General features: G+C 35.9%; 1 protein-coding gene across 7 annotated transcripts in view; it reads left to right on the top strand.

Annotated features, from left to right (window-relative positions):
• The window catches only part of LOC101167820 (CUB and sushi domain-containing protein 3), a 301,513-nt gene that overhangs the window by 35,998 nt on the left and 244,218 nt on the right, over positions 1–21,297 (top strand). For all 7 annotated transcript variants that reach the window (XM_078933064.1, XM_078933067.1, XM_078933068.1 and 4 more), the window contains exons 3-4: positions 6,625–6,737; positions 15,379–15,573. In XM_078933064.1, the coding sequence (XP_078789190.1) occupies positions 6,625–6,737; positions 15,379–15,573 (308 nt within the window). The remainder of the gene's footprint in view (positions 1–6,624; positions 6,738–15,378; positions 15,574–21,297) is intronic.

Here is a 21,297-nt window from a genome sequence, read left to right as displayed (position 1 = left end):
TGGCGGCCATTGACCATTGTCCAAAGATCGTCTAGTCGCCGTTTAATTTGAACTGTTTCTTAAAACGTCTGTGGCCATGTGGCTGCACTGACACATCATCATAAATTTTGTAAATCCAATAATACAAATTCATGACTCTAAGCCGATACTTTCAAAATTTTCTTACTGTTAAATATGCATTTATCAGTCACCACACAGATTTATAATGATTTACCTCCAAAGTATTACAAACAGCAAGACTGTTGTTTATCTCTTGAAAAAACGACACACGTACAGAGGCAAGCTTATTTTATCTATCTTGGTTGTATTAAAGCAGAAATATATTTGTGAGGGTTATTGATAGCAATTATCAATATTAAAATGCCTTTTGGAAACAGATTTATTTAGGGAGACTTTCAGTGAATGTATGTTTTATCTATAAAAAAAGGAATCAATGCAACATTGAAAAAAATCTCTTGGAACAATTTTGACTTGGAAAATATTGTAAATTCCCCAAAATCATTGTCAGAAATTGTTACAGACCAAGAAAAGAATGTTTCCTTATTTCTTTTTTTCAACTTACTAGCTACGTGCTCTTAAAAAAAGGCTTCAGGTTTTTAATGTCCGCACTCATCACATTTGGAATCGTTTTGTTTTGTTTTGCGAATCTCAGTGGGCATGTTGCTGAAATGCTGCGGCTCTGAGCACAGTCAATTTTATAGGATATAAGGTGCAGGGTCTGCATGTGGATTGTTATTTCTCAATTGTGTACATTCGTTTGCCATTTTATTTTACTTTGTCTTTCCAACGAATAGTTGTTTTTTTTTGCTCAATCCCATTTGAGTCGATTTTTAGCTACAACGACTTACATAAATAGATGTCATGGCTATATTTAGAGTGGCAGCACGTAGCGCTGCTTCCTGACTATCACTCAACCAAAAGAATAGATGTCCAATGTGACACACTTGAATAAGTTCTTTTTAAGGCCTGTGCTTCTCTTGGCTCTGCGATCTTGGTACTTTTTAACACACAGAGAAGTTCAGAACTAAAACAAATTAGTGTTGTGAACTTATCAGACGTGTACAGAGTTTCAGAAACACAAGGGTGCTTCTCTGTGACTCTGTAGCTTCTACAAATTTAGGTTATTCTGGAACTTCAGAGCTATTTCAGAAGTGATTGCTAACAGTCATTCAAGCAAGACTCAAGGATTTGCCCAAACCGCCAAATGGTTAGTGTAAGTAAAACAAAAAAACCTAATCTAGTGTTTTAGCACATCAGCATTAATATGTGGACCTGTTGAACTGGCACTCTGTGACATTTACAGATTTATAAGTGAAGCAACAGGCTGAAAGCTCTGATGTGTTTTCAATGTAATATAACCATCTGTGGCTTTCGCAATGATTTAAAAACATATCATTGTGAAACAAGACTGCCAGTTAATCTTTTTTTCATACATTTTTTATACACAGTCAGCATGAATTATTATTATGCTTTGCTACTGTGTGGTTCTAACATTAAACAAAGGAAAACTGTTTACTTTAATTGGCGGTTATTCTGCAGGATCAGTCAGAAGTGTTGAGGTCTCTTCCCCTCTTCATTTCTTTCTCTCCTTTGTTCTTTTACACAAAGAGGGTGTTGCAACAATAAGAGGTGGGCTGAGACAAAGAGACAAATCAGCAAGCCTAAAAAAGGGAAAAGCAGCAGTTAACAAGTGCACTCAGTGAGAAGAAGAGGATGTGTGCGAGTTAAAGAGCTAAGGCAACACTGAGGCAGATGGAAGAAGAGCGACAGTGAGCTTGACAAATCGACGTACATCATTTCCGTCTCCCTCTTCTTTCTCTCTGTGGCACACTTGCTACCCTGACACACTAATCAGTTGGCGGGAATGTCTGACAGATACCTTCAGGGCTGATGTAGTGTGTTCAGGTGGGAGTGAGGGCTGCATCTGTCCAGGCAATTATTGGGCCTCTGTTGCCAGAGACGTACAGTCATTCTTTTGCCTCTGTTGTGGCTCTGATTCATAAACAGGGGACGCTGTAGGCGCTCAGACAGCTGGTGTCCCGAAACCCAGATGACATTTTTGGTTGATTGGGAAACCAGTACAGATGCAGGACACCTGCTTTCCATTTGTGTCACTCTTGCAGTGCTTTGTAATTTTTATTCATAGGACTACACACGATGTATTAAAGAATTTTTCCTTGAACTTTCTGAAAAAAATGTGAGGCGATAACAAATATGCAATTCTTAGAGAAAACCGAAAACTGCGTTGTTTTCTAAGATAAGGTTTCTGCAGAGTGGCAGTTCATTAGAAATTCACCTCTTTTTCCAATTGCATTTTTTGTCTGCTCCTTATTCACAATGATTTGAAAAAAGAGATGCCCAAAAATGCAATGTTAAGCTGGATTTTCTCTATCTACTTCATCCATCGTCAGAGAAATCCCACAAGAATTCATGTAAAAAACATGATTTGCATTTGAGCGGGTCTTTAATTGGTAACATTGTCCTTAGGTGTGAGTATGTGTGGGATTATGTGGCCCTGCAACAGGCCCAACAGCAGCCCCATGACCCAAAAAAGGGATTATGTTGGTTCTGAAGATGGATGGATGAATGCTTGTCCTATTTTTATTAAACTTCGTTATATGTTTTTGCATTCTTGTCATCAGCTGATCACCTGCTTTCTATGAATTATATTTTCTGTCAATTAGAAGTGCCTTGCAGAATTTTTTTAACCAATCATACATACAGTTCCTGTGAGGTGCAGTCAGATGTGCCCATTTTAACCAACTTTGCACCTCAAACTTGAAGTGTGTAGTTGTGCATTTAACATTTTCATGCAAGCAACTCAGCACCTTTTAAAAAGCGAAATGGAATATAGCAGGGTTATGAATGCTACTCTGAAAGATTAACAGCCCTGTCAGCTTACAATGTATTTGAGATGAAATAAACTTTAAATTCGATGCAAATATCTGTGAAACTAGATATATTGACTTTCGGATTTCCCTGAAATATATAAGGCATACCACTTCCTTTAAACCACTTATAATACTTGAAACTTAATGAACCAATGCACATTAGCTTTTTTTTTTTTGTTAAGCAGTTTTCCATTCTTTATGCTTTTTATCTGACCATATTGCCTCAAACTACTTGATTTTATTTTCTTCTTTAATGGAAATGAATTTGCCATCATGTCCTCCTTTCACATTAAGCTTAGTTAATCCTCTTGTATTTGTTTTCTTTGTGGAATCTCAAACTAAGGTGGGATTTAATGCATACTTATGTCTTGGGTCTTAGAAGATGGCATGCTCCTAGATTTTTTTTCTTTTTTTAATTCTTAATGACATTTGCAAACCATTTACCTGATGCTCCAGTTTCCAAAGCAACAAGCTGCAGTGAATACTAAATGATGGACCACTTTTCGCTTGCTTTTTGTCAGACACACATTCGGGTCACAATGTGCTTCTTGGCTTAGAACACACAACAAAGTGAACTATCCCAAATGATATCTATGAAGCTGTGAACATGTCATGTCAAACTTTTAGATAATTGTTAAAATTATGTTTTTGTCTCCTCTATCAAGTGTAAAGGAAAGTCACAAAATGCACCCAACTATTTCAGCATTCAGAAGTTGCACATTGTTTAAAGCAGAAGTTTGAATAAAGCTTGTTTCAGTTTATTTTCGGGTTTGAACTTGTTGTTCCTAAATCCTCTCTGGCAGTTAGGCTCAGCTGCTTGCATGAGGCTTAAGGAGTTTTAGACTGTTTATGCTGATTTCCATGCTATTGTTAACAAAAATAACAATGCTTCTTTTATATTTTTCCTCAGTTTGGAGATTAGTTTGTTTAATGGGTTTTCATATTTCTCATTTGCAATCTAAGAGATAGTCTTGTAGTTTTTGGTGCTCCAAAAAATGTATTTTTAGTTTATTTGGCCTAACATGAATGTTTATGTTGTGGAGCCATACAAATGGTTTTCTGTCTTGTCCATGCTGTTGCGTATCACATGTTGCCATAGCAGCAGATTCTTTTTCTGCATATTTTTATGGTTATTCTCAGAATCACATTAAAAAGAGTGCACATTAGTTTTTGAATTAATGCACTTATAAAGAGTTCATTTGGTCTGCCTCTCCATAACCGCTGCGGGTCAAAGCTTTTTAGTGTCTTTGTGTTGCTGCATTGCACTAAAGCTGGTGGGCAACATTGATGTCTGTGTGAGCATGCACTCTAAAGCTACTGATTGTTCAAATTTTTTTGATTTTGCTCAGCCAGTAACTATAAACTCAGCAGTTTGCCCTTCCCGGGGCTTTTGATAAATGGAAAAATTAAAAGTTGACCCATCTTAGCATCAAGCTGTGATTTATTGAATATGCATCACTTTACATAGAGCACAATGGATTCATTATATTTTTTGGTTTTGTGCAAAATGCCATGTAGACGAAATTGAGCTTTTGCTAAAAGACAGACCTGGGGTTTGTTTTGTTTTTTTAAATGAAATACTTGCCTTTTAATGTTAAGCAACCATATCCAAAATTATAAAAAGTCCTACTCAGATCATCGATTTATCTAAGTTAAAAGTATTCCCAGTGGTCTTTTAATTATTATGTTGTTTTAGCCAAAGAAAAAAAAAAGTATCGTTTTCTAAGACATAGTTTCATAGTAGAGTGCATATCGCCACGTCTTTACCGCCACCAATAACTGAGAGCTATCTGTTTACACGCTCTACAGCTGGTTTATAACCCCTCACACCCCCAACCTGACATTACCAGTGCAACAAAAACGGCTACCAATATTGAAACTATCCCGCCGTACAGTTTTGAGCGAGATACCAGTGGATCTAATCATCTACAAGAGGATGCATCAGAATAGAGCGGTGCAGGGAGCTTTTGGCCCCCCTGGCATATTATCTATGTCACAAATATGTCATCTGTTCCCAATTTACAACGGTTTGAATAAAATTATACTTGTACATGCAATTTTAAGCTTAATTTTCTAAATACATATCCTTCATAATCTGAAAAAAATGCCACAAGAATGTGTTAAAAACTCAAATAACACAATGTTCATCGGAGTGGGTCTTTAATAAACTTTGATAAACTAGGTTTTTTGCAGATGTAAAGATAGTATTGTCATGATTTTGTTCTTCATCTAGAGTAGTAACATGTGTGGCTCTTTGGGAAAGCCCCTTCACGCTACTGCCTAACTATGTAGCCACAAGGGCCAAGTCTGGGTTTCCCTGTCAGGAGGGGCATCCAAACTAAAAAATTACTGCCAAAATCACCTGTGCGAATCAGTGAAAGCTGATTTGCTGTGGCGACCCCTGAAGGGATGTGCTGAAAGGTAAACAACAAGAGTACTAAAATGTGTCTTCTCTATTCCTCCTCAAAGATAAATGTGCCAACTGAAGGATACTTGAAAACTTTTTATTCAGCTTGTGTTTCGTTTGAATATAGCAAAAGATTTGCCGAGCCCTGCAAAGGCTTCCCAAACTTTTAATTTAAACTGCGGGCTATTTTAAATGAAGTAGAAGTATGTGTCAGTGATCCCATCTTTCTAAAAGTCGCATTTAAGCTATGTTTCCTGTGCTTAAAATTGCATCATGACTAACACTTAACACTGCCTTGGCAAGCTGTGCAATACCTGAGACAAGGGGTAATTATTTACATCACAGTTCACAGTGCTGTAATTGGAAACTGTTGAAGCTGTAAATACAGCGCCTTCTCCTTTGCTGTCACGAGAAGAACCCCTTTTTATTTTTTATTTGTTAGTCCACTATCCACCCTTCCACCTAACTCCCCTGGCTTGTTGTCAAGCAAAGCTGCAGTCACACAAACAGCCGCAAAACTTGCAAGACGAAGTAATAGAACATGATTCTATAACAGAGAAGGAGACATTTTGTTTTGTGCACAAGTTGAGTTCATGCTCTGCTGCCTGGCTTACAGCACTGAAAAGTCAATAGAACATCAGCAGCTGCTGCCGAGGAATGGTCAGCAACACATCTTGTTTACAACCTCGTCAAAGTGAATGGATTTGTTTGGATCTGCACCCAATTTGAAATGCGGCAATGAATCAGTCAGTTACAATGCAGTGGTGAGTCTTCAAACGCCATCAAGCAATAGAGCAGATTCCCACATGGGCTTTGATTCCATAGTTCCTAGAGAACTGCTGGGTAAATTGCATCACCCTTCTCAGAGCCAGTCTGTTTAAATCACAGTTAGTGCTGTGGAATCTTTTATCAGTCACTCTTTTTTTTAACACCTTTAGTTGTGACGTTTACAGTAGGCCACATTCCCATGTGGCTGATTTGATTTCCATAAAGAAACCTTATACTTGTTGCCTGCTGAGTCAAGTGTTTTCTCAAGTGTTTAATCATGTTGTCTGTAAGAATAGCGACTTCATGAGAAGAAAATGCAGCATGTTTGATTTACATGGTCTTCAAGGCAGAAATGGCATCCAGTGATGTTTTTTGGCTTTTAAAAAAAGTATCTTTATCATATAAAAGCTTTAAAATGCAAATGTTTTATAATAATATTAAAAATACTTTGATCAGGCTTGGGTGAAAGTCTTTTTTTGCATATGCTTTTAGAACTGAATATGAAGATGCGGGTGAAATTATGTGTGCAGCTCTGAGGTCTGTTTCTTTAATCTGCAGGTTAACAGGATTTGCCATCCCTGCGCCCGTTACCAGTTCCGGCTCCATTTTTTCACTGAGGCTTACCAGTGACTTTGCAGTAAGCGCTCATGGATTTAAGGTAGCATATGAAGGTAAGAACGCTGGCATCCTTTTCTGCTCTTCTTCATATAAAAAACAGCATTTTATTAAGCAGCAAGCTCCTCATGAGTGGAACTTCATTTAGAAGGCAACAAATGATTAACCTTAGAAAGTGGTTATTCCCAAGAGATGCAAGTGTGATCACACTCATCTGACTACCTTTGGGAATTCAATTTCTGAGCTATGGTATTATCAAGCGCATCAATTAGGCAAATTAATCTCTTTCTTTTTTCAAATAAACACAAAGTCCTGAACTTCTCTGCTGCTCCAGAGGTGTATTTGAAATGGCATGACAGATGGCAATGGGAATTAGATAACTAATGGACGTACAGAGATATCTGCGTTGAAGCAGAGCTGCATGCAGAGTGGAACTGTCTAAATATGAACTATTCCTCTGTGACTATCTTGCTCAGGCCAGCTTTTTTTCCTCACTCTTTGCTCTTTCAGGCATACTTCTTTGCTTCTCTGTCATGACTGCTCTTTTTCCATTTGTATTAGCTATAATTCTCTCCTCCCCCGCCCTCTTTTTTTTTTTGATGGCCCTTGTACCTACTTCTTTTCTGTGTTGGTCAGCAAGTCTCTACTCTCGGTTTTTCTCAGTCAGTCCCTAAATTTCAAGTGTAGTAGCTTTCCTTTATCCTTCACAAACATGCCTCCTCATTGTTTTCTTCTTTGCAAACATGCCTCCTCACTATCCCTCTTTCCATTTATTCCCACCTACTACCCATCTGCCCCAGACCATGGCACTCCGAAACTTTTCTCCTCTCCATCTGCCTATTTGCACTCTCTCTGGTTTTTCTCCCACTTTCCTTTTTTTCTTTTTTTTTTTTTTGGTAAATCAGCACTTTTGACCTCCTTCTCTTTCCTTCCAAATCCATCCACAGTCCTTCACTATGTTATGTTTTCTTTGTATTTAAAGTCAGACCAATACAGTTTTTTTAAACAGTATTTTTTTGCTCTTTTATGACAGTTTTGATGTCACTTTAATATGTGGTTGTCAGATTAGCAACTGAGCCAAAACTGTGATGTAGCAACATGTAGTCCATAAAGTAGGATATGCAGCTCAGCTTCTTAGACCTGTCATTCATTCTTACAGTCTGATGTGGCAGCATCAACACTTTAGAGTCTCTTTGGTCTGTCATTGGTGCTCTTGGCTGCTTTATGCTACAAAATGACATATTTGTTGTGAAATGATACTTTTTTAGGTACAGTACTTATAGTTTATTGGAATAAACTGCCTTGCTTTAAGAGCACAAACTTGTAAAAAAAAAAAAAATTGTTACATATCTAAAAAAATAAAAACAAATACATCAGGTAATAACGGGTAGTATAAAAATTGATAAATGATAAAATTACATTGTAAAAATGAACAATAATGAAAATATAAAAAGATTGTATGTCTTAAAGTGTTTTTGGAGAACATGTAGGAGATTATAAAAAGCTGGTTTAAAAGGTGTTTTTATTTGTATTCCATGTCCATCTAACCTTTAACCCTTACCCTAACCCTGTACCAAATCTACAAATATTTGATTGCATAACTTGCATCCACTTGCACTTTAAATTTAAAGCATTACATTTTAGGAAACATTTCGAAATTCTAACAGAGTGCTTCTTTTATTTGAAAACATTCAATTGCCTTGGTATTTTAACCCTATACATTCATATAATTTGCATTTAATGTCACCACAGTTTGCCATGCTTTTTTCCATGAATATGGATGTGCGTCTCTTACAAAAAAAAAGTGAAGACGGAGAGATGATTGAATCTAAACTACAATTGGATTTGAAACCGCCAACACAGGAAGGGCAAAATGAAGGACACCTGCAGACTGAATGTAATTTTTCTACAGCCTGTCACTCTATCAGGCACTTCCCTGCATCACTGTGCTGTATTCCTGATTAGAGCCTACATTCATGACTGTCAGTATGTTCTGGGAACCCTCATGCTTATAGGATCCTGAAAGTGTCAAGCTGCATTTATCAAGTAGCACAGATGAGGTTCCACTTTTTTTTTAGCACAGCTAAACAACTGCAAGTGGGCTTTGAAGGTTATGGAGACTGCAACTTGCACCGCATCCCTGTTGAGACAGGAAAAATCTAAAATAAACTGGAGTTCATAATAAATTCCTCCCTGATTCAATATGTTTACTTGGTACTTCAAGATATTTGAAATGCGATTTCAGCGTGAAACATTGTTTACAAAGGTTTTCAGTCGTTTCCCAGTGCCACTTCGAATTGTTAATTGACGTGTAAACGTTTAAGCATGTGCTGTTTAATAGGCTGCTTAACGCTTCTATTCAGGAATGTTTTTTCTATACCTGCATAAAGAAACTCAGCCCAACATTAAGTGCAGAATCTAGCAGGGAATGCAGTCTATGGTGGCAGCTCCTGTTGGGAAACTGTTATGCTTTTGTGCCCACAAACACTGCCACTCTGTCAAATGTCTATTCTCTTCAAAGAATTCCGGAGACATTATATATACCGGCGAAATAAATAGCTCAACTGCAGAGATGTCAAAAAGGCAACTTTCTTACTGGCTAATTCCTATAAAAATACTCCTAGCTGCTGGAATGATGGATAACGTAAGCTGTTTCCCTCCACAGTCATTCTTTGAATGGTTTTTGAATCGTCTAAATATTGACTTTTATTTGCATGCAAATGCCACATATACATATAAAGTGATCCGTTTTTTTTTCTAATGAGTTTTAAAGATAGATTCAGAAGCTTTAAAAGCAAAATTAGTTGGCAATTTTGCAGCATATGGAAATGTGAAGGAGCTATCCAAAAATGTTATTCAGATTTTTGGAGTCGGTGATCATCAGAGCTTCTCCAGGAAAAAAGCATTAGCATGAATTTTGTTGTCTTTTTTTTCTTTAGTTAAAGTTTACAGATCATTTCAATTTAAATCGCGTTAAATCAGCGTTCGTGAAATGCTGCAACACCACCAGATAGTTGTGTCCTAAATTTTGTTAGACATCCCATGACAGTACTCCTAGCACCCCCAGAGTGCTGAGTCCCAACATCTACCAAATAGTTAGGATTATAATCCACAGTACTTCTGTGTAGGAGCTTATTGAAGTTCAAATGTGGATGTCTCTTCATGATCAAATGTAAACATTGTTAATGCTGAGGTCAGTCATAGCATCATGACTGGAGCCGACAAAAACCCTCCAGAGTTGGCAAGAGAGGTAAAAAAATGTGGGGGGAAAAAGCCAGATGTTAATCGCACATATTTTAAGTGCGACCAAGCATAAAAACTGCGGAAATTCATGTTGGCAACACGTAATACGTGCAGCCAAGATGCACATTGTTGCATTTTCCACACTTATTTTAGGTGAGTCTGTCGCATGTATTGTAAGGGGTAACTGTGAAAATAGGAATAGTTACCAAGTGGCACAGTGAATATTTTAAGTTTGGCTATATTAAGCTATGTATGCCATGTATTTTCAGAATTCAAATAAGTGTGCCCAAGAAAAAAAAATCAGCTCTGGCCACACGAAACGACTTCCAGTTGACTTCCATTAATAGTGACAGCAGGAGTGTTTGGATGACAGTGAGATACAGTATATTCAGTGAAATATTATGAACAATACAAATGTGAAAGCTCAACAAATGAAAGTGCCTCTGGTCGACTTAAATCAAGTCAAAAGTATAGTCATCATTGCTTATTAATAGGCACACTTACATACAAAAACAAAAACACTTATCCACTGTGTTTGACAGGGTTGGGATACATAACATAAAATACTAAGCAATTGGGATTTTTTTAGTGATTGCTAGTTGTTATAAAAGCCTGTTGAGTGTATTATTGCTCTGTTCTTTTACGAGATGAGAACAATTGACACAATGTTCCATTGCATGCACAGTCACAAACCGGCTATAGCACTGGTACGGTGAGATCACCTGGCAGAGAACACAGTTCATTTACATCTTGACAAAGGAAAATGTATGTTTGATTGCCAGAAGAGTGAAAAAAATTGTTTTAAGTGTTCATTAATTGGTGTTTTATAAATGGTTCAAAAGTTGGAGCCACAATTGTGTATGGGGTGTAAAATGTTATGGCCATCAAACATGCCAGGTATTGATGTGTATTTTGTAGAACATAAGAGTATACACTGATTGAACATTAATAAATAAATCCCAATTTAATGTGTTAATGAAGAATTCAAGAAATAAATGATTTTACTATTTGGACTCCTGGGCTGCTTGGTTGCTGTCAAAACAGCAAGTTACCAATAAAACCTCATGCAAAGTTGATAGAGAGAGATGCACACTTATAGTAAAATATGTCATGATCAAACAGAACCCTTCATAAGTTTTTTAATTTCTGTTTTGCTTAGTGCAATCTGTTTAATTTCCCTGGAACATCTGCTAACTGAAATTAGTCATAAGAGGAGCAAGGTTCAGACATAATCAGTTTTTCTGTACTTCTTAAAACTCTTGGTGGTTCTTAAAGTTTATAGTAGCGAATTGTTTTGATAACTGTTAACTTTTTAAATATCAAAACAGAAATGATTTTTTTTAAAAAGGTTTAAACTTTGATCACACACACAACACAAATTTGCTTCACAAATCAGTTTGTGTATTTTAAATCGAGAACTCAATTGCAGAATTGAGGTACGTTAGTTTTTTCAATTATTGTGCACCCTTGAAGGCAACTCACCTCCTTTCACTTTTATCAGGTATTTTTAGTTCTGACAAGACTGTACAGTCATTTTTTCCTTGAACTTGGTTATTTTATTGTTCATGGTTATTTTATTGATAAGATGACTTTTTTCACCCTAACTTAGTCTTCAGTCTGAAAACAATGAGGCATGAAATCTTTCCACCTTTATCAACCTTTGTCATGGTAAGAATAACACATCAATATAAGGGTGGGGTCATCTTAGATAGCACAAAAGTTTTAAGAAAAACTTAATTTGTTCATTTACCCATTACCTAAACAAAGCAAAATTTCAACATAGATAAAATCAAATACTACAAAAAGTACATCTAGTCTAAGACAGAAATCAGAAATATACTCATCCGAAATATTTTAAAAAGGGCTTTTTAAAAACAATATACTACATAATATTACAAAAATTAAGATGTGAAAAAATATTATCCAAAATTATACTACCATAGTGGATCAGGATGTGTAACTAAAATGAACAGAACTGAATGAATTGAAAACTAAATAGTTTTTCTAAATAGAAAAACTAAAAGTTTTTTTTTTTTCAAAGTAGTAAAAATAATATTATTTAACAAGAATATAAACAGAAAAGAAGAAAAAACATTTTGACAAGACAAAACGAGATGTGGACTGCTTCAACAAGGCTCAGAACTTCAAAAGTGATCATAAGCAGATTTCCAACAGTTGTTGAATTATGCTGATTTACAGCATTTAAGTAGGATTTAATGCATTGCCAAGAGGGAAAGTTGCGAGCAATGATCTTAGGAAAACAATGTTTTTGCACAGAAATCTTAGGTTGATTAAAAAACATTTCCAAACAATTTCTAACTCACTCTTTTCCAGAGAGGAAGATTGCTCATAGGATCATCAGGAGTTCCAACAAATGCACCCCAAGGTCTAAAGTACAATGCTTAAAAAAAACATAAAAAAACATGAGCAGGATGTAATAACCTGCAGCTTTGCAAATTCAAGTGAGCATAATAAATGTTAAAACCTGTGTCAAAGTATATTTTAATATACCTGGAAAAACCCTAGATGAGTATAGTTGTAGGAAAGATTGGTCTGCCTAAACTATAGGCACAGACAAAGAAAAGTACCTTCACATCCAGACTCACTGGTGTCTCAACAAATAAAACATTGTGGCTCTTTTTTCTAACAGCATAAAATAGTTTATTTTACCATTACATTTCTGTTTTTACACTTGTATTTGTTGTGTGTGAGGTCATAAAGTGTGTATTTGCTTTTTAAAAAAAGAAATAAAGTTGGATTTGATTTGAAAAAATTCATTTGGTAGATTTATTGCTGTGGTGTATAAATGTGTTGCATTCCCTCACAGATAAAACCATAGACTACTGCTGGAACATCTTAACTGTCATGACCTTTTTTTTGCAAGTAGGATGACAGACACAACTACAATTTCACCGGGGGAAGGCTCATACATCAAGTTGTGTTACATACTGGGTTCCGAATTCAGAATTAACGTACCAATTTGAAACTTTCAAGTCAAAAACAGTAGCAATTTTTAAACGATTTTGACATTTTAGTTGTCTTCAAGATTTAAAGATTAAGTTCTTATCAAGTATTTAGCTAAAAACAAAAGTTGTAAAAAACATTTCATTTTAAAGGTTTTAACTACTTTATTTTGTTATGTTTCTTAAAATATTTTCACACCTAACATTTGAGTACAATTTTGTCTATTATACAGGCTATATCTATTAGAAGGATGGGTCAAAGCATGACACTGGACTATTACTGTAACTGATAGTCAAAACTGAAAATGACTATCTGACATTTCGCTTTAATGTTACAGCTTAAGTGACTGCATAGATGAGACCAGAGATTCAAAACCATTAGCATGTATGTAGAATAAACAAAACGTTCATTAGCCAAGGATGTGTGAATTATCACACTTCACTGCATCATTGCTTTCTGAGAGGATAAATCTATAAATGTGATTGCATGTTTAGCTCCATTATTAGGCAAAGCAGACACTACTGTACAAAAGATTGCTAAACCACAGTTAAAGACTATTTTTCAGACTGTCTGCCTACTTCATTTTATTTTAATACATTTTATTTTATGCAATTTTCTTTTTTGAATTGCTGCTTAGAGATAGACTATTTTAGATGATCTTCCACAGTACATTAATGCACATCACTGGGTTGATGTTAGCATAAGAGTATTGAGAAATAATTGTGGATTCTATAGGTTGGGGTTCTTGCTCAGTTAATAGCAGATGTACTAAGCCTATGGATAGCCAAGTAATTAATAAAATACTTAATGACAGGGACCCTCTGAGACAATAGAACCTTAAACCTAACTAATAACTTGATTGTCTCTGTGCCTGAATGTGGAACATTTTGGTACATGAATGTCAAGTAGTTAAATATATCTGAAGAGGAACTTGGGCCTTAAATGAGACTATGACTGCAATTAAGAGTTGTTTATCTTAAACAGGTGAAACTACACTTGTGTCAGAATCCGATAGTCCAGGTAGCACTAAAGGTTATCTTAAGATGTACAGTAATCTTAAGCTCCTAAATAAGGAGTCTTATGGCTCTTTGACCCCTCAATCGTGACATTTGGTTAAAAGAAAAACTAAAAAAACTAAATAATAAAAAGTAATTGTAAAGTAAGAAGTAAGTAAGTAGTAAAGTAAAACGGTAATTAAAAATAAAACTTTTTTTTAACTCATTCACAAACTCTGTGAGGTTCCAGACTATGGATTTATGGTAAATGTGTACAGTAAATACAGTCGGAGTCACTTAATTATTTGTGGCTTAATTTTAATTATATTAGATCAATGAATGTATGGCTTAAAAGCACTACAAATGACAAAATAAACTGGTATCTTTTTATTTATTACTGCTGACTTCACACTATCTATCTACTACTACATTTGCTGCATTGAAAGTATCCTGTGGCACATAGTGTCTTTTATTTTGAAAGGATGTCGAGCAAATTTCTTTCAAAAGTTATAAACTATTTCATATTTGGGAAAATGCTATTTTCTCTTTATGGTTATGCTTTCTTCATAGCCATCATAGTTAATTTATATTTAACATATTCATGACAGGAACAATAACAAAACTAAAATTTAGTGTCTTGGTTTTTTGAGTGTGAAATAAGACTTTGTGCCTCTTACTGGGTTGTGGTCAGAGAAAAATTAACCTTAATGGCTTTTTAAGGGTTAACGTTTCCAGAGTCTTTAACCAAAAACAAAGAGTAGCTGTAAAATAGATTTAACAAAAAATAAGTGAAAAGAAATCTTAAAGACACATAAAAAGTGAGTTAGACCTAATAGTGTCATAAGTGCGTTGTGATGGTAAATCTGGACCTATTATTTTATTTTGCAAATTTTCTTTTATGCAATATTCATAACCTTCTTTTTAGGTTAAACAGTTTCACAAAATAAGAAAATTACACCTTTTTGTCCTAATTGATATTTTTTTATTGCTTTTTTAAAAAGAGAATATTCTGTGTTTCACATAAAACAGCATTGATACTGAGCCTGTTAGAATCTCAGCACTGGTCTTCACAACCATAAATTATTGGAGTGTAATGTCATACACAATGATCATAAAGACCTTCATCTTAAAAATTGAATAATGGGGTTTATTAAAGGATCTGGTTGATGAGGGGGTCTCGTAAAGACTTTATATGTAACTCCATGAGAAAACTGGAAGTGGATTCCACAGCAGGGTGAGCAGACAGAGTTGAGTCAAGATCTGGCATTTTCCTCCTTTTGGTTATGTCACTGTGATGACTGCAGATAATGTAGTGCTGTAATATATTGCAAAAACATATTTGTTTGAATTTGTTTCATAACGAGCAGTCTGACCAGTCTCTGAGTTTCAAAGTTAAAGCACTGCTTTATTTTCAAGTGGCTAAATTTGTAAATTTAGTCTAAAATTGTTTATTTGTCTTACTTATTTTATTTCTGTTTTTTGTTCCACTTTCCAGAGCTCAGAAGTGGCTCATGTGGAAACCCTGGAGTCCCGTCCAAAGGTATATTAAACGGGACTCAGTTCAACGTAGGGGACAAGATCCGTTACCGCTGTGTAACTGGCTACGTCCTGGATGGACATTCACTCCTCACCTGTGTCTCCAGCACAGCTGGAGTGGCAGTTTGGGATTTTCCAGTACCAATCTGCAGAGGTAAGTTTTTTCCCAAATGTATCTTCTTTTTTTTTTTTTTTTTCAAGAAGTGAAAATTTCTCAGCCTTTGATGTTTTTGTCTTGAATCAAATATCCATTCCAGCTGCTTGGTACAGTAGGGAGATTCATCATATCATCATCTTGGCTATAACGGCAGGTAGATTGGTTTGTTCTGACCTCTACTTATTAACTGCCAAATGCTAATTACTTTTTAATGATTGACAGATTGATGGCTGTGTTGTTGGTGGGTATATCGGTACTTCATTTACTAAATTATGGCTCAAGCCTTCATTAGGCTGATACATATATTTATAATCTAATAGAACTGAATGATCCTAATCGAGTTAAAGATGCTGATTAGAGCTTCCATGGATCAAAAGGGTTAATTAAATACTTCTCCCTGTGGATCATGTAGCTTAAAATGTTAACAGGGTTAATATTTTTAAGGTTCAGGATTTAGTTGCACACTTTGTACATTTCTTTGCCTCAGACGTTAAGCAGCCTTGAAGTATTGGATCAAACTCCAAAGCTTTCCAATTTTTATTCAAATTCCTCCGGGCATTTCAACATTTATAGATTCCCTAAGGAATAAAATTGAGAAAAATGAAATGCTTTCAATCTGACAAAGTTGAATGTTATTTATAGTTTTTTTCATTATTTGTATGCTTCCTTGAGTTTAATTTAGTAATGAATTAGTGTTGCTCAAAAAATGTATCTAAATAAAAGGTGATCCTGATAATAAAATAATTCAAATCTTATTTTTTTTGGGTCACATTTATTCCTAGTACGGTCTTTAGGATAGGACTTTAACCACAGTCCATTGAAGATGACTGCATGAAGTTGCCAAGAATAACATTTGCTTTTTATTTTCTTTAAGGCAAAAAGGCTAATTTCTACTGAATTGAGATGTTGCAAATGGGAAGGCTGGAGTTTTCAAACTTTCTGCATTTCTTTTGAAAATTTCTTCAAGGTAAAGCCTAAAATAACTGCAACATTCTGACTTAAATACATCAGTGAATTGACGCTTTTTGTAAAAACCGCATCAGTTTCTTCAAACACTTCACTCTGACTTGCACCGCATTAGGTTTGAATCTACTGTTTTAAGGGGCAGAATCATGTTTGTTGCCTCAAACCTACGGTACTTTGTTCACTGCTGCTAAAGAGAGCAACAGAAAAGACAAGCAGAGGGCCTTCCCATGGATTAAAAAGCTGCTTTTTATAGATTCCATCGTGGACATGAGGAAAGCAGAAAAATGTCCCAGTGGAATTACAGACACTTGTGTAGACTCACTGAGGTTTGCCCATAAGTGTGGTCTGGGACACATTTATTTTCACACTATTCCAAGAAAGACCATTACAAGACTTTTTCTGTTCATAATCTTTCAAGACGCACTATTCTTGGACGTTTATGGAGAGAAAACCCACAGCTATCCCAGAACACTCCTCGGTGTGAACAGAGCAATCTGAAAGCATCCTCTTTTAGTGTGTTAATAATTCTCATGGATGCAGTGTAAATCAGTTTGAATGAATGAATGAATAAATTGACCTTTATTAGTCCCAGCAAAGGGAAATTCAGTTCCAGTTCATCTCGAAGAAGATCAGACATACAAAAACAAAAATACACACACATTTCGAGAAGTTGACTGAGGCCATGAAGCCGGACACCTGGGTGAAATCTTTGTATCGTCATGCAACACTTTAGGTTAATGTGTTGCATGATGCTGCAAAGCTGATATGCTGCTTTTCTTTGCAACAGAATTAGCTGGAATTTCAGTAATTGTCTGCAGTATGTCAAAAAGCGCGTTCTATGTACAATAGAGTTAGGCAATGACGTCTCCAGCGATAAAGGGTAAAGTCACGTTTTATTTTAAGGGGCAAAACACATCACCTCATTTTTAGTTTGACTGAATACAGGCAAAACCGGTTGCCATTTTTAAAAATACCATAAAGAAGAGAAGGAGAGTCATTTCTGTAGCTGAATTTCTACTATGTGAAGCATGGGACAAGAGCATTTTCCACATTTGGGTCTATAAAACCTTCCTGCCATCTTCAAAATTTTATTACCGAATGTAATGAAAAAGTTAAATTAAAATGTTTGGCTTCATTAAACCTAATAACAGATGTTGATGGATATTTTCAGAGAACTTCTAGACCATAATATTACCAAGACAACCAAACCTAGTGATAAAATGTGAGAAAGAAATGTGGCTTCTATAGTACTTGTTGTTTAACATGCTTAAATAAACTTCTTTTCTATTGTAATAAATTTGGTGTTTTTACACACATATAAGTCTTTTTGTTGCCTTTGTTTACCCTTAATCACTGTTTTACCTCATCAGATCAGTTTTACGGTAATTACAGAAAAACAAAGCATTCTACAACAGGAATTGACCTCAGTTTGTTAGAGCTGATTGAATTCTGCCTCTTATCTGTTCTGGAAAATATAATGAAGCATGGGAGGTGACTCACTCTCAAATTTACAATTTTTAAAAATCAGGCTTAAAGAATGTTAAATGCATGGCATAACAGCTCATTTGACACTGCAAAATGGAATAAAGATGGCAAGGTTAGAGAAAAAAGAAAGCTGCAATGGGAGGGTTTCTGCAATCTGAGGACTGTGTTAGCTTCCACGTCTACAGGCCAGAAACAACATTCTTTTTTCAGGCCGGTACATCTCTTGCTAAAAACTCTCAATAAAATCCACACCAGCTACCGCATGTTGGCAGATGGTCTTTTGATCATATTTCCTCAGAGATTCTGCCACATGTGCTCATTATCAATTGTTTTAGGGCAGACACTGCAACACAAAATTCTTCCCCAAATCACTCGTCCTCCCCCACCTTCTCCCAACACCTCAGCCTGGGATTTTCCTGTGCTGCTGTCTATTTATGTTTCATCCCCCCCCCCGATTCTTTTCTCCATCCCTTCCCAATTTTAGAAATCCACCGTTTGTCAAACTTCTGTTTGTATATGACTGATAGGACGATTGACAGAATAAGAAAAAGAGAAAAAAATGCAGGAAGTAAACCTCCACCAGTCTCCATGAAGGGGTAATAAATAGACCTAACCAAAAGCATCTGTCGTTAAATACTACTTTAAGGAATAAAACTATCAATGTTCTGCCAAAATAATGGTGGCTTGGTAACTGGACGTTATCGTAGGCTTTATTGACAACTCATCCCGGCTGACAGCAACTGCTCAGGAAAAAGGCTACATAAAACTGAGATGTTTATAAATGTTTCCACTTTAGATCATGTAAATGAGATTTGGAGGAAATACAGTGCTTAGAAAAAAATCTGATTTCATTTGTTTTAACAGTTGTATATGTCACATGAAGAACAATTCAAAGAAGCAAAACAATGATAACATCTTTTTAGCTTTATAGCATTTATTTTGATAAAACATTTAAAAAAGAGTGATGGAGATCATCCATCCATTCAGTACTATTCCTCACCAATCCATCTCAGATCTGGAGAAAAATCATACAAAAAGCAAACATGGAAAAAGGGAAAAAAGACACACATTAAAAAAACACACTAAAAAAAAAACACTCTAGAAACTTTAACATTTTCACAAGAAAACTGCGTGACGAACATTTTAAGTAATCTTTTGTGCATTAGTGAATATGGATGACTCTATTCAGTGTGCAGTTTAGATTTAATACAATAAAACTAAAATTGAAAGTCCAAGTTTTACTTTTTACATTAATATTTAAAAGCTCTTGTACAAAAAAAAGAAAGAAAAAGAGAATTTTGTTACATCTTGAAAAAAAATTATAGTTCACTCTAATGTTATTTTTTATGGTTTAAAATTTTACCTTTACTATGATGATTGTAACCCTTGTGCTATCCTAGGCACTTTAACATTGGGAGTTGGGTCATCTAGACCCCACAAGACAGTGCGCTGACCCTTTTTTCTTCAATGATTTGTGAACCTCACTGGTGTCCATGGATTACATGAAATCTTTCCACCTTTATCCACCTTTGTCATGGTAGGGAGAACACGTCAATGTAAGGGTGGGGTCATCTAAGATAGCACAAGGATTAAACTGCATGTGTGACAGCAGGAATTATGGTTTAGCACAGTAAAACATCATGTATTTTTTTTACATCTGAAGAGCAGCTTGTCATGCTTTTGTTTTTACCCTTATTCTACTTATATGAGCATCATATATTCAAACACTGCTTATGTAAATTTTGTTTTTCACTTCCTGTTTTCTTAGCTATATTTATTTTTATTAATTTAATTGACACAGACAAAATTTGAAGGGGAGAGATTTGCATGTTCTTGTATAACCTTTTAGAGACCAATGGACCCAACACCAGGGTTTTGGTGAGACAAATTCTTAGTAATGGCATGTCCTCTCCTGAGATTCTTCCTGTGGATGCTCAGCAGCAGGTTGCTATCCCAGTCTTTTGCAGAACGTTTGCCACTCATCCTGAGTAGTTCCTGTACCAGTGGACCAGTTGCTAAAACGTTCTAATTTTGCAGAGGCAGATGTTCATCAGTAATGTCTATGAGTAGATGGTTCTTATTTAATGTCCTCATGAAGAGCCCTTTTATAAGAGACAGGACTTGTTGGTCGTCCACAAGAAGGCCTGTGATCCAGATCCCTAGAAATTTGAAACCCATGGAAAGATTACTACTACTAATAACATTGTGTGATAATGTGTGTCCATTATTCATTCACTCCTCATTCATACTTGGTGATGGTAAGCTACTGATGTAGCCACAGCTGAGGCAGACTGACAGAAACGTGGTTGCCAGCATGCGCTTACAGACCTTCTCACCATTACCTGGAACATTCATACGCATCCGCACACCAGTGGAGCCACACTGGAGGCAGGGAGTGTGAAGTGTCTTGCCCAAGGACACAACAACAGTTGACTGGGGGGGTGGGGATCGTATTGCCTATCCCTTGCTCATTGGCCAACCTGCTCAAACACTTGAGCCTTGTGTGCACACCCTTAATGAGTTATACTGTATGTCAGCTTCAACGCCGCCTCAAATGTTCAAATTTTCTTAGTACTGTGAGAAATCAAATTACATCTTTCAGTCCATTAAGAAGGAGACGATTCTAAAGGGGAATCTGTTACCTCCTCTTCAGCAATAAAAGCCCCTTTGAGATATTATCTAAACAGTTCTGCACTTCTACACAGTATAGTAAAGGGCACATCCTCACACCTACAAAGGTGTAACCCTGTACCATCAGGTTTCTTGATAAGCAAAACACTACATGACAACAAAGAAATTAAGAAAAAAAGAAACTTACTTTGAAGATGTTTAAAGAAACACTCTCTAAATAATTTAGGGAGCTCATGCTGACTTATCACCTTACTCTTTGGAATGAAGTGAATAGATGGTTTTATAATTTGATGAGTCATAATTTTATGAACTGCTGCAGGCAGTGGAGGTTTTTGATATGGGCGATGTGGGCGATTGCCCAGGGCAGCACTTTATAGGGGGGGGGCATTTGCCGTGCCTAATGTGTTACATACTATATTCAAAGAGGAAGTTTGGAGCTTTTAATTTGAAATTGGTTCAGCAGCCGACACTTAAGGCTTTATTATGACACATCAGACTCTCAAGAATGTCTTCCTCCTATTTCCTCTTCACACTTATGGTGCAAAATAAATAAATAAATAAATAGAATAACTCAGAGTGAAACAACGTAAAACAGGCACATGAAAAGGAATTAGGCAGAACAAACATCCGTGCTCAACC

Source organism: Oryzias latipes, chromosome 16 (genome assembly GCF_053564925.1).
Source record: "Oryzias latipes strain Hd-rR chromosome 16, Olatipes_Hd-rR_3.1".
NCBI lineage: Eukaryota > Metazoa > Chordata > Actinopteri > Beloniformes > Adrianichthyidae > Oryzias > Oryzias latipes.
Note: the sequence above shows the minus strand (reverse complement) of the source record. Positions and strands in the feature narration are given on the sequence as shown.